This window comes from Osmerus eperlanus, chromosome 8 (assembly GCF_963692335.1).
Source record: "Osmerus eperlanus chromosome 8, fOsmEpe2.1, whole genome shotgun sequence".
In the NCBI taxonomy this organism is placed as follows: domain Eukaryota; kingdom Metazoa; phylum Chordata; class Actinopteri; order Osmeriformes; family Osmeridae; genus Osmerus; species Osmerus eperlanus.
The window spans coordinates 12,365,190-12,379,041 of NC_085025.1; the positions used below are offsets into that span (position 1 = coordinate 12,365,190).

Consider the following 13,852-nt stretch of genomic DNA (forward strand, 5'->3'; position numbering starts at 1 on the left):
TTTAGTCATTTAGCAGACGCTCTTATCCAGAGCGACTTACAGTAAGTACAGGGACATTCCCCCGAGGCAAGTAGGGTGAAGTGCCTTGCCCAAGGACACAACGTCAGTTGGCATGACCGGGAATCGAACTGGCAACCTTCGGATTACTAGCCCGATTACTAGCCCGATTCCCTCACCGCTCAGCCACCTGACTCCTTATACATTTGACAGCGAGGCCGTTCGATGTTGGGCTTGGAGTGTGCTACGGTGATTTTCACTGATTGGTCTCAAAACCCATGAGCCTGTCTCCTCAGATCTGTTTGGGAATTGCAACACCACCTTGTGACGCTTCCAAGCCCAGCATCGAGTGTCCGTGTACTGTTGTAAAAGTGCTTTATCATCTTACTAGGTGCAATGAAGGTGCATTTTTAGGACTATGTCTAGTGATAACATTGTTATCACTCCTTCTCGATATCTAAGAGATTCTAAATGAGAGTGAAAAGCACACGACTGCCACCGTCATGGTCTTTAATCAAAAAATACAAGATTGGGTTGAATGATGGAGATCATTTGGCATGCTATTCTAATCAGTTTTTAATTAAAGACAAATTCGAAGGGAAATCTGCCCTCTCCACCAGCTAACTGGCTTTGCACACACACATACAGACAAGGCCTGTCATTTACTATTCTGTTTGGTTCCACAGGGTTAATAAGCTCCAACTCCGCCTGTTAATTTCTCATTAGCTGTCGCGACGGCAAACAATTATGCTAATGAGTAATGGGTTTTTGTGAGGTCACAGGCTACGCTATTGAGGAGTTATACAACTCACGCTAGCTTTTTTTTTTTGCCGTTAGAGGCTTGGTTAATGCTAACGTTGCAGATTGCGATGCAGAAGCATGTTCTAGTGAGGCCGTTTGGTTAATTCCTAGAGCTCCTACATAAGCAGTGCAGGGTTTAAAGAAGGTGAACTATGGGAGGAAAGTGCAGCCAGCTATGAAAAGGTTCATTTTATGATCAGAAATGCAAACATGGTGCTATCACTTCATTGCTCGATTCTGCCCGGAAAATGTTAGCTTAAACGTCAAGCTAATGCTAACTGGTAATGGTGAACTGCTACTTGCTAAACATCTCGAGGGAAACGGTTTTGTTTCAAAGTACCCTTTCCCTCTTTTAACCTTTTGGTATGCTGGCAGCACAGCTCTCCAGGGTTAGGGGTAGAATAAGACATTAGGGGGGGGGGGCACTGGAGGGTGGACAACTGAGCAGCCAAACTTACTTCATCCCAAAACGCTAGCAGAGACGAGGCGGATGAGGACGAGACCGAGTCCTTTGTTTTGTTTTTGTTTATTAAATGGGAAATGGGATGGGTGAAACACAGGGAAGAGGGGGGACAGAAAAAATAAAAAGCACACGACATCTTCAGGTTTTCGGGAGTTTTTTTATGGAGGGGGGAAGGGGGAGTGGGGTGGGTTATCTTGCAGATGAAGAACACATGAGATGCCATAAGCTGACAAGGTCGTTTTGTGGTTAACTGCGGGGTCAGGTTTAAGAACACCGCTTCCGGCAGGCCATCCCTGGGTTCGTTTATTTCGGAGGAGACTCTACATTCCGGAGCCAAAATGGCCCCTCAACTGCAATCAGTTTCCTCTGAAACTGGCACGGAATAAGCCAACCTGATGCGACTTCCATGCTAAATAACCCCCTTTTTCACTGCTATAACAGCACGGGGGGGGTTCCGTTATTTGACCTTTGCGTTCAGCAGCAAATTCTTTCTGACCGTAATGCAGTGCACATGGAGTGATGACAGTGAGAGGAAGCGTTTAGGAGGCGATGAGACCCAACCCGGGCTCTCTCGTTTAAGCTCAGGTCGCGATCAGCTCTCGGTGGCTCTTCCCTCGAAACGCCACTTCCTGCCTTTTTGCGGCCTTGAAGCCCCTCCTCAGAACCTGGGCCCATTAGCAGCGGATCCTGTCCAAGCTGTGGCCTGTTGCATCGGATTACCGTGCGATGATAGGTAACATAACCCCGATGTATTCCATGGGGGGGGGGGGGGGGAGGCAGGAAGCACCGTCCTCCCCATACACCCTCTGTTGCCTTTGATGTTTTTCAGGTGATGAGGTGATTGAGTACATCAGAGGCCCGGCCAATAAGGGCTCTGGAGCTTTGAGCTGGCTGCGGATGTCTGTGTGTGTGTGTGTGTACAAGTCTGTCAGGAGTGTGGGAAAGAGAGTGTGCACTGTGCTTGTTTAAATGTGTGTGTGTGTGATGTAAAAGCACGAGCGCCATCCAGAGAGACACACACATCATTATATCCGTCCTAACCTCCCAACGCCCTCTCACCCCGAGCACAACAACATTAAGACTGGTGTTTCTACGGGTCGAGGGGTGGAAAGTGACACTCACTCTGAACGTCAGGTCGTGGGCGAGTGGAGAGGTGTTGAAGTACTCGAAAATTGAGTCCTGGAAATCGGGCAGTTTGAGACCTGAAAGCGAGAGAGAGAGGGAGAGAGAGAGAGAAAGGGAGAGAGAGTGAGACAGGGACAGTAATGGCTGTCAGCTCTGACTGAAATATGCACTGAATCTTTGTATTTGTATCATGACAGTACTGGACAAAAGGAGCTACTATTTTAAACTGCTAAAGGGTGTGTATACAGGTAAAAAAAAAAAAAAATCCCATGCACTGAGAAACAGCATGTGGTCAGTGTGAGTGCAGTGTCCAGTGGAGTGCCAAACCCAGGGTTAGGGTTCTGGTTGGCCAACCTTTGTCTGAGCGTGTGCGGCTTTCCTCCAACTCCTTCTTCATGCTCTCCATCTTCTCGGCCATATCCCTGCTCCTGGCCTCCGAGTCCTTCAGTTTGCTGTAGACACGAGAGAGAGACATAGAGAAAGAGAGAGAGAGAGAACGAGAGAGAGAGGGGGGGGGGGGGGGGACAAAAGGCAGAGTGAGAGGAGACAAGACAGATGAAGTCACATTTGCGGCCATGCCCCGTCTACATTGTCACTGGATGTCAGTCTTATTTAACCCTCACTCCGCCCCCTCCAACCCTAACAGTCTCAGGTTTCCCTTGAAAGCGGAGGGGTCCGGGGTTGATAAAGGGGGAGGGGTCCGGGGTTGATAAAGGGGGAGGGGTCCAGGGTTGATAAAGGGGGAGGGGTCCGGGGTTGATAAAGGGGGAGGGGTCCAGGGTTGATAAAGGGGGAGGGGTCCGGGGTTGATAAAGGGGGAGGGGTCCGGGGTTGATAAAGGGGGAGGGGTCCAGGGTTGATAAAGGGGGAGGGGTCCGGGGTTGATAAAGGGGGAGGGGTCCGGGGTTGATAAAGGGGGAAGGCTTGGGGACTGACCTCTCGAAGGAGATGTTGGCCGCCTTGACCTTGCGCAGCTCCTCCTGCACCAGCTGCTTGGCCCGGATCTCTGCGTCCAGGGCGGACTGCAGCTCCAAGCGAGCCGACATGTCCAGCTTCTGGCTGCGGCGGACCTTCCACAGCGGGTCCTGGGAGGAGGGGACGACAAGCAACAAACGTCAGACTGAATTCAGCAGGTCTGAACCCATCTGGCCGCCTCAGTCTGAAACCACATGGCAATTGTCTTCAGTGATTAGATGCGATTCGTGTGCAACTTTCTGACGGGCAACAATAACATTGACGCTTTCAAGATTTGTTTCGATGAGAATTTGTATACGTGTGGGCATGGAATTCACAGTAGCTGTATACAAGCTGTGTGTGGGGGTGGGACTCTTCAATTAAGACATTCATTAGCCGTTTCTGGGCATCATGGGATTTAGCTTGATGGGCATTCCTCAGCATGGCTCAAATTGCATTATCATGGGCTGCCAGTTGAAATCCCTCAATACATAGATAAACACTTAACTGAAGGTAATGCTTGTTAAGATTTTTTTTGCAGCACCAATAGCCTTTTTTCCAGCCTTCCTGGACAGTGAACTGGTACCAAACTGCAAGCTGAGCCCAGACATTCCCATCAAGCTAAACCAAGCCAGCTAACCACCTCAAACATTATTTCCTGTGAGAGGTAAGTGATTCGGCATTTTGCCAACAATGTTCATTTACTGGAAGCAATCTTTCAGTTGCAAGTTTCACTTACAAGTTCTCGGAAAACTGGCCTCACAGGAAATAATTTGGTTATTGATTCATCTGTGATGCAAGCTGCGTTCAATCACACAATCATACATCCGTAAAAACAGAAGTGGCGTCATTCGTTTCGAAACCTCAAACACCAGTGTCACCATGACGAAAACAGCCAATGTCAAGTATTTCGTCCGATTTCAAGCCTATCCCCCACCCTCCCCCATGCAAGCGGCGAAGGTAGGGGCCTCTGTTATCGAGCGGATGATGGGAGTGAGCGAGGACGTGTCATTCCTGAGGCCCGGCCGTGACAAACACAAGCGTCTCAGGAAGCCCGGATGACATTCCATGGATGCCGGGACAGATCGTGTGACATCACGGCCCCCGCCGGGACAGGAAATGATGAGGCATCATATCCTCTCCTCCCCCCCCCCTCCCTCCTCCCCCGATACCTTCTCACCAGACACCGACTGGCTGTCTCTGACCTGACACAGCCAACCCGACGACTCATGTTACATAGGGAGGAGAGGGGGGAGGGGGGTTTAAAGGATGTCCATTCTCAATGTCAGCCTCCGGCCTACACTGTACTGCACACGTGAACCACATCATCTTGCTGAAGCCCAAATGCTTTTGTTTCCCCTCTTCACTGTCTAAACGCCAGTCGTAGTCAGTAAGTGCATCTTCTTCATTGAGTCTCTCCTACCCATCAAATGTATTTGAGGTCACCCTTTTACTGGTAGGCATCGGTCAGCTGGAGAAGTCTGGCCCGGTCCGGACAAGATTGAAGTAGCTGTGATGTACAGTTCCTTCCAGTCAAAACTGACCTCAGAACAGCCTGTGACCTCAACTCGACGACCTGCTCATTTTCCAGACAGTTACCGCTGTTCTGAGATCAGTAGTAAGGAAAGCAGAGCGGATGGATACAAGGAACAACTGCACTCATCCTAGAATTCACTCTATCCACATTTTGGCTTCTACCCATTGATTTGTTCCCAATCTGTGTTTGGTTAGAACTCGTAACATGCATGTGTAATTCTTGATGGGAAAGCGGTGGCGATTGACAGCGTCTCTCTCAATGTGTTTCTGAGGTCGTCAAAGGTATGGAAACGCTTCTTTGAGGAGCAGTGTCTCTTCTGTCACTTGTACGGCCCCTCGAATTCTTCTGCCAATTTCCACACGATTCAATTTTGCTTTCTAGGTCTCAAAACGCTGCAAAGTGCCGGTCGCTTTTAGAAGTGTACCGGCTGGGGATTACAAACCCACTTTCACACTAGCCTGAAATACCAATTCAGATCACGCTGGCTATTCCAGGTCGTCATTTTTGAGGAGCATCGTCGATTTGACCAACCAAAAGAGACGGGCCGTATGAGTGACAGACAGGCTACCCTATTGCATGAGAGAAGATTTGGGTTCTGCCGTCAATGGGAAAAGGCAGTGATTTGAGGTTGGATTTGATTGGTAGACTCACCCTCTTGTCCCCACCAAAAGGGGGCAAGGGCCTCTGAGGAGGTGTGGCCATTCCCGAGTCTCGCTGGGTATAGTTAGGAGCAACGCATACAAATGAAAACACTTCATGTACAACTATATATTATGGAGATTAGGGCATGCTATTTTACAGTGGCTTAAACCCTGAATCCAAATAAAAACATGCTTTGAGAGTGTGTGTGTGTGTGGAAAGGGAGGGAGGGACGTATTTGAAATGCCAGCTAAATATAACTGCGGTGCAGTAGTAGTGGTTGTATGGTTGTATTTCCAAAGGCTTGTTTTTAGCCCTCATGACTAAGAGTCATGTCTCTCCATGACTATGTGATTATTAAGGCGTAAAGAGGAGGGTCATTCATTCGTCTGCATTTAGTAATGGGAAGATATGACTTCCCAGACTTGACAAAAGGCCGTGTGTGTGCCCACTCACACGCGCACGCACACCGACACAAACGCACCAGTGTGTCATATTCCATTTGTTGTCTCCAGAGTCAAATTGATCACAAGTGGCTAACATCTAACCTAATGGGCCCCTTAAATAAGGATATAACTATCTGGCCGGCAGAGTCCATCCTATACTTACTTCCAGCCTTAACCTTGTTATACCGACAGGATATTAAATCAAAACGTGACCTTGAGTGCAAGGTTCCCCTCCTGGTAGCCTAGCCTAACGTTGGCAGTTGTCATCTCCCCTCCATCTATTCCCATTAGATAGGCTATTTAGGGTACAGCTGCTCAGAGCAGACTTAGCCTTAGCTTAATGGCATCAGCACTGGCATGGAAAGGCGGGGAGGAATTGTGTGTATGTGTGTGTAGGGGGGGGGTATAAGGTACATAGCTGAACAGGTAGACAGAAAGACCGTACAGGCTTGTTTTCAAGTTTAGAAGGAGAAACATTAAGGGCCTGTATTTATCTGTGATGAGAGCTAAAACACATGCCCTACCTTTATGGAAATGTCTACAACGACTCAAACAGGTGAACTCTCTGACTAAGCTCGATCGAAACAAATGTCGAAAAATGAATTGGACTCACTCATAACCGGTCCCAATTACTCTAAGGCAATTCAAATAATTTCCTGAACTGGCCCTAATTGGAACCGAAATGGAATTAATCCCGACCGTGACACCTTGAGAAGGCTACACCCTTTGTCCTCTCGGCCGGTCTATTTCTAGAAAGCCCCGGGATGCACCGGTGCAGACGCGAGGCGCATGGACAAGACGCCGCGTCCACTCGCTCGGGTGTTCAGCTGCGGCGCTGCCCCTCCAGCATCTGACCTGGATAGCTCCCATAAAGATTCCATTGTCCTCGCTCGACAGAACGTGGGTGAAAAACTCTTATGCAATGTTTACTACAAACATCTGCTCGGTGGCCGACTTAAAAAGAAATAAAAAAATTTTTTAACAAAGAATGATGCCGTGCACATGTCTGCTTGTAGTATTCTGGTGAGGCTACTCCAGAGTGGAGCCTTGCTCGCCGTGGGAAGATGCTTTCACGTTCTGTGTAGGTAAGTGTGCTAAGTGGGCATTCCGTGTGTGTGTCTCGGGTGTCTCCTCATCTGTCCGTGAAGGCATGGTCGACTTAAAAATCCATAGTGCGTACGTTTCATTGTCTGTGTGTGTGTGTCCCCGTGTAGGAATCATCTTACAGTTCTAGTAGTATGATCAGTCCTAGATCATCTCTCTCAGCCCCTTCTTTCCCGCTCATTTGTTTGTGTGTGCCTGTGTAAAAGCACGTTTACATGATGTACTGTACGGGGGGGGGCTTCCGTGTGTGCGTGTGAGAGTGTGTGTGTGTGAGGGTGTGTGTGTGTGTCCTACCAGGGGTCTGGAGCCCAGGCTGGAGCTACGGAGAGACTCGAGCTCCTCGGTCATCTTGGAGGCCAAGGCCTGCAGATATCCACGAGCATCCTTCTCGTCGCTCACCCTGCGGAGAGAACACGAGCACGGTCGCATCAGGCCCGGCATACTGCGTGAAGTCATCCAGCCATAAAAAGAAAAACCCCAGACTGAAATGATTTATATGATTGATATGAATGCGCTGTAAAAATCCGGTGGTTTGAATTATACGAGCGTGCTGTAAAAATGTGGTTTTTTGAAGCCCTGTGGTTCGTTGAAGCCCAAGTATCAGACAGTAACTGGAATGGGGGGGGGGGGCTTGCATAATGAGCGCCTGGGCTGGTGTTGGAGCCGTGCGCGTCCCCACTCACCACTGGATGATCTCAGCGATCTGGGCCTCCCAGTGGGCCACGCTCTCCTTCTTAGAGGCCAGGTCCTGCAGCTCGTCCTCCAGCTGACGGTTCTGAGCGGATAGCTTGTCCACAAACGTGCACAGCTGGCCGTGGCGGACATGGAGGAGAGCGGGGGGAGAAGTTATTTCGGGAGAAATGGTGGGGGGGAGCATGTGGTCGTGTGTGTGTGGGGGGGTCAGGGGGGTCAGGGGGGGGTCAGGGGGTTCAGTGAAAGAAAGAAAAACACAAAAAAAACACAGGCTTCGCGGTCCTTACCCTGTCTGTCTCGGCGGTCAGTTTGCGGTTGTCCTCGCTCAGCATGCTGCGCTCGCGCTCGTACTTCTCCTTTAGCGCGCCCACTGACTCGTCCATCTCGGTTTGCCTGGAAATGATTTGGAACATACAATGTTGGAAGATGACATTGTATGAAGACACATGGAAGGACACACGCAACCTTCACTGCGATCAATGCACAGTTTCTCAATGGCCAGTGTATGATGCTTCGTAGACCATTTAGTCTTTCTCCTATACCCTACCCAGAAATAGGTATGGAAGGGAAGCTAAATCTCATAACCAAGCTTAGCATAAGCTAGCATAGCCTAGCCAAAACCTAGGAATCTAAACTGAGACTAGCTTAGCTTAGCCTAGCATAGCTCACCTCTCCCTCTTGGCCTTCTCCAGCTTGTCCTTGAGCATGAGCAGCTCCTTGTGGAGGGAGAGCTGCTGGCCCTCGGAGTCGTGAAGCTCCTTCCGCAGGCTCTTCAGCTCGCTGGTGTGCGAGGCCTCGCGGCGGACCAGCTCCTCCTCGTAGAACAGCACCTTCTTGTCCAGCTCCGACTTCACCTTGGAGAGCTCCTGCTGGGACTCGGGGCTCCCGCTCCCGCTGCGCCCGCTGCCCTGCTTCATCTGGGGGGTTGGGGTCGGGGAGAGGTAGAGGGGGACAGGACGTTAAGGTGGATCAGGGCCACAACGCCTTGATTGCGTGAGACGCTTTTTGGAGTAGGTCACAAAATGTCATCCATCCGCCCGTCTTTGTGCGCCGTTCAAAGAATGTGAAGGATATGCACCTCCGAAGCGCATTCCAACGGGTTGGTAGTGACTCGCTCATCCATTTTTAGGACAGGGAAGCATACAGGAGGGTCCGAAAAGGAATGCAACTAGAGCAGTGACGTCAGAGAGGGAGTGAAGGGAGAAGAGGAAGAGAGGTGGAACAGGGACAGTACGCGCCCAGCAGTTCAAATGAGGTCAGAGCTCACAGAGGAAGGAGGCAGGAAGAAACCCAAAATGGTGGCCAGACACAGATTCCTTTCTCGGGTTCCTTTCTACTTTATTTTAACTCCTAGAACCTCCTAGAACATAGGGAACCTTCCTGGTCGACCCGGGCTGCTTGGCCTGCCTGAGGGGAGATGTTACCGTGGTTTAGAATCTGAAGAGAACCCCCTCGCGCCCCTCCCTTCGCCTTCATGCTCTGTGGACCAGCTGTTATTCCGGAGGCCATTGCCAACAGCAACACGGTCCACAACAACAAACAACGGGGCTAAATATAGGCAAGGACAGAAGGAATCCCCCTCCGTCAGAAGAGTAGTAGGGCAGGGGGATGTGGGAGAGATGTGAGAGGAGAAAGAGAGAGAGAGAGAGAGAGAGAGAGAGAGAGAGAGAGAGAGAGAACACAAGGACAGGTGATGGACGACTCACTGTTTAGTAGAGTGGAAAGAGGGGAGTAAAAGGCTGGAAGGAGAAAAGTTGAAATTGCGTGTGTACTGAGAGCAAGGGGGGTGGAGACAGACGGGCTGATGAGACTGGATGAGTGAGGATTGGGGTGTGTGTGTGTGTGTGTGTGTCCTCTGACCTTGAGGGTCTCCAGCTCTGTCTCCAGCTGTTTGGAGTAGACCTCGCTGTGCTCCCGGAGCTTCCTCTCCTTTGACGCCTCCGCCTTGGCATCTTCCAACTGGGCCTCCAGCTAACACACACACACGAGAGGTTGAGCGTCTAACAAACACAGGTTAATGCACACAAACATGTTCAAATACACTAATAAAAGTAACTAAAAGAAAAGCTGAAATACACCCCGGTTGTGGCAGGCACTCTGGGTAATGTTGGCATTTTATATGAATAGATTAGAGCATTGGAAAAGAGGATATCTGCTAGGTTTGTGAGAGCTGACACAGTTACCTAGGGAAATTTCGCATTATATGCTTCCTACAGCATGTAGACACAGCATGTAGACACTTGGTAAATATTAACCAATTGTGTCAAGTGACTGAGACAAAGCGATAAAAGTTTGCTCCCGTGTCAGCTACAAGCCAAGTGCTAATGGGAAGCTAAGCGCGATGAGCATGCGTGCCCTCATTTAAGCAGGAGTTGAATTAGCGCCAGTGCGCCAGCTAACGCGAGCCGGCCTCGGGCTCACCTCCTTGCGGGCCTTCTCGGTCTTGCGGATGTCCTGGCGCACGGCGTCCACCTTCTGCACGGCCGCCTCCATCTCCTCCTCCTTGTCGCGGAGCTGCCGGGAGAGGCGCTGCTTGGTGGAGCGCAGCTCTGCCATGCGCTCGCTCAGCTCCGAGAACTCGTGCAGGGCCAGCTTCCTCTGGGAGTGGGCCTCCTTCAGCTCCTTGGTCTGGGACTTGAGGCGCTCCAGGGACTCCACCAGTTGCTGGTGTGTGGGGGGAGGGGGTGGGGGGGTGGAAGAGGGGGGGAAAGGAGGGGAGGTGGGGGTGGACGGAGAGGGAAGAGAGAGGTGAAGAAGAGGAGAGAGGTGATGGAGAAGAGAGAGGGGATGGAGAAAAGAGAGTTGAGGGAGGGGACGTAAAGGAAGGTAAGAGAGAAGTGGGTGAACAGAGAGGAGGGGGAGTGTGAAAGGGGAAGAAAGAAAGAGTGGCAACAAGAGAAAGGGAGAGAGTGAGAAGGAGAGAGCAGAGGGAGGGAGGTGAGAGGGAGTTTGGTGGGCGAACGGGTGGGTGAGGAGAGGAGCGGAAGGAGAAATGCCAAAAGAAGAAAGACAAGAGGGGGGGTTGAGAGGAAGGGGGAAATGACAGAAGTCAGAGACGAGTGACACAGAAAAAGGAAGAGAAATGAGTGAGGAGGGAAACAAAGAGCAGAGCGAACAGAGGGAGGGATGGATGTTGAACGAGCGAGACAGAATGCCAGCCGCAGACATGAAGGGAGAAGGAGAGAGGGAAAGGGAGAGCGAAAAGAGGACAGGGAGAGTGACGGAAAAGGAAGGCGCGGGGGGGGATGGAGGGAAACCACAAATCAGTTTAAACTCTAGACATAGCAAATTTCAACCACCACTAAATCAAATTGTACTCGTAGGGATGCTACTTATTTTAAAAGGGTATTTTTAACCAAAATTCCTCATCCATTTACAGCTGTTTTTAATACACCTTCACTAGTGTAGAGCGTTATGGGGTTGGGAAAGCTTGCATTTTATCTGACTTCATAGCGAGCTGGGAGAGGGACCCACATACGAACAAACAAACAAACATGACAAACTAGTTTAGTGTCAACGCACTTAAACCCCAGTCTAAGGAAGATGTCAGGGCCAAATAGCTTGGCTAAGGCGATTAGCCAAATATGTGATGCGTCTGTCGAGAATTCTGACCGACCACTAATTTACGGCATGGCGGAATTCATCTAAATAAAAATAGTCCTTTTGTTTGTACACTGGGTTGATGTACCGGACTGAGAATATTAGGTTAGGAAGACTGTGCGTGGGTGTGTACACATATGTCATTGTAACTGTTGATGTTAGTGTGTGTGCGGTTATTTTGTGTTCTTCATGACATCTGCGTTAAGTCAATACACCAACTGCGTCATTGCCATCCGTAACAACAGAGCACGTTGACTGAAAAGGCAACCATGGCGACCTATGGTCAAAATATTCCAAATGGCGGAAAAGTGACAGGGTGCAACATAACAGCTGAATACATTTTCCCCTTCTTAGGGTTTTTCCCTGTTTGACAATTCCACTGGCGCCGTTTCAACAGCCAACCTCAGAATGTAAAACTACCGTATTCTTCCACAGAACAGCCTGGAGGTGTTGAGCGTGTGAAGAACCTACCTTGTGGATGTCCTCCTTCTCCTGCCTGAGGGCTTTCACCTGCTTGTCCAGGGCCTTCAGCTTGGAGGAGGAGCTCTCGTAGTCCTGCCGCAGTGTGACCGCCTCCTCCAGCTGCTGCTCCAGCCTATCAGAGTCTGAGGAGAGGAAGCACTTCCTGGTCAGCGGGTGGCTGATTGGTCCACTGGCACATAAGCTCAAGACGACCGGGTGTTAGATTCATAATAGTAAACTTGGAGTTAAGTATTCTATAATGGGATAGACACGGCCTGGACATTTTACTAAACCATTGTTGGGTTGCCAGGTTTGTGGTCGTTGTGGGTTGCCAGATGTGAGAAAGAAACCCCCCGCCCGCCCTCACCTGATAGTTTCTTTTTGAGCCTGTCAATCTCCTCGTTGAGCTTCTTCATCTCCTTGTCTCGACCTAGAGTGCCGGCTCCGCGACCCGGGGCGTGGAGCGCCAGGGTGGACTCTAAGGGTCAGACACAGACCAGAGGTCAAAGGTCAGATTCAGGTTTTATTACAAAGAACAACCAGGTGGACAGAATGATCCATTGTCCCTATGATTGTCAGATGGAGTAGGTTGTCAGAAATGTCTGAAATTAAACAGTAAGTACACATCATACAGTGTTGTGTGGAAATCATTATCAGCAGGTAAGCTAGTAGTCTGAGGGAATAACCAATGGTGTACAAATGCGGTTATGTGACAAGTGTGCGATTGTGCAAATTTTTCTGCAACAAAATGTGTCCGCGTGTTTGTTTGCTGAAAGTAATTTGTTTCTTAGCCACAAGCTACACAGACGACACACAAACATGCAGGTCTACTTGTCCTCTTTCCTCTCCCTCCCCTCCCTCCACATCCCCCTCCCTCCACATCCCCCTCCCTCCACATCCCCCTCCCCTCCATCCCCATCCCCCTCCGCTCACCCTGCAGCTTGCGGTTCAGCTCCTGCTTCTCCTGCTCCAGCCGGCGGATCCTGCTCTCAAAGGCCTCCACCTCCTCTCCTCCCCCACCGCCCCCCTCCACGGACCCCCCGTCGGGCAGCACCTCGCGGCCCACGCTGCCGCGGTCAGAGAAGCAGCTGTCTGTGGTGTAGGTGAAGCCAACAAATGGCAGGTGCTGGCCCGTGAAGCCGGTGTGGGACACCTGAGGGGCGATGTCCTGTGGCAGAGGGTGGGGAGGGTTAGTCGAGTCTTTTCCCTCCAACATGCGAGAAGTTGGCACTTTGCATAATGGTCCTGTCATTTTGGACAGACGTGGCTGAGCGATTGAAAACGTTTTTGGTCGAGATAAAGGGGCTGTTTGAGCACTCCGGCTCCTACGCAACAACCATGACAGCTCGTTCCTTGCTTGGCTAAACCCTGAAAAATTCTGCTTCTGTAAAAATTCAGGACACAAGTCTGGTCTTCCTCAATAGCTCCGCATTCATGAATGAAGGTAAAGCCTTCTAAAAACAAAACACAAAAACCCCTCCAACCCTCCACAGAGGTCCTAAAGTGTTTCTGTTTAAAAAGTAGTTTTAAAAGGGGATAACACTTTGAAGACTCACGACTTTCCTGGCTAACGTACCGCGTGGGATTAACGCGCTAAGCTAAGATAGCTAGCTAGCTCCGCGGTGTCGCGGGACGCTAACCCACCGGGTTCTTCAGCACATCGTCGTCCACATCGAAGTTGGACGTGTCGGACGGCGAGCTGACGTCGGGGATGTAAGGGGCCTCGGTGGAGCGGATGTGTTCCCAGGCGATGCCGGTGAAGAACGGGTGGTCCTTGAAGTCGCCGATGCCGTTCTGGCCGAGGCGGCGCTCGCGCGAGCAGATGAGCCGCTGGATCAGGTCCTTGGCGTCCTCCGACACGTCGCTGATGTGGGAGGGAAACTGGAAGCGCTCCTGGGGAGGAGAGGAAGTGGGTTTGTTGTCTTGAGTGTCAACCGGGTGGGTCCTTTGGTAGGGTGTGTGAATGTTTCACAACCTTTTCCTAAGATCTCCAAAAGAACATTTCGCCTTTTTAGTTGAACGAATGTGAGA

General features: G+C 50.5%; 1 protein-coding gene across 4 annotated transcripts in view; it reads right to left on the bottom strand.

Moving 5' to 3' along the window:
- The window catches only part of cdc42bpb (CDC42 binding protein kinase beta (DMPK-like)), a 51,909-nt gene that overhangs the window by 10,585 nt on the left and 27,472 nt on the right, over nucleotides 1-13,852 (bottom strand). For 2 of the 4 annotated variants that reach the window (XM_062467417.1, XM_062467415.1), the window contains exons 8-21: nucleotides 13,466-13,714; nucleotides 12,755-12,989; nucleotides 12,189-12,299; nucleotides 11,831-11,964; nucleotides 10,181-10,423; nucleotides 9,620-9,730; nucleotides 8,429-8,676; nucleotides 8,047-8,152; nucleotides 7,750-7,874; nucleotides 7,361-7,466; nucleotides 3,323-3,471; nucleotides 2,741-2,838; nucleotides 2,384-2,463; nucleotides 1,257-1,307 (exon numbers count right to left, since the gene is read on the bottom strand). In XM_062467417.1, coding sequence (XP_062323401.1) covers nucleotides 1,257-1,307; nucleotides 2,384-2,463; nucleotides 2,741-2,838; nucleotides 3,323-3,471; nucleotides 7,361-7,466; nucleotides 7,750-7,874; nucleotides 8,047-8,152; nucleotides 8,429-8,676; nucleotides 9,620-9,730; nucleotides 10,181-10,423; nucleotides 11,831-11,964; nucleotides 12,189-12,299; nucleotides 12,755-12,989; nucleotides 13,466-13,714 — 2,046 coding nt within the window. The remainder of the gene's footprint in view (nucleotides 1-1,256; nucleotides 1,308-2,383; nucleotides 2,464-2,740; nucleotides 2,839-3,322; nucleotides 3,472-7,360; nucleotides 7,467-7,749; nucleotides 7,875-8,046; nucleotides 8,153-8,428; nucleotides 8,677-9,619; nucleotides 9,731-10,180; nucleotides 10,424-11,830; nucleotides 11,965-12,188; nucleotides 12,300-12,754; nucleotides 12,990-13,465; nucleotides 13,715-13,852) is intronic. The other 2 variants (XM_062467418.1, XM_062467416.1) reach the window with 1 other exon arrangement.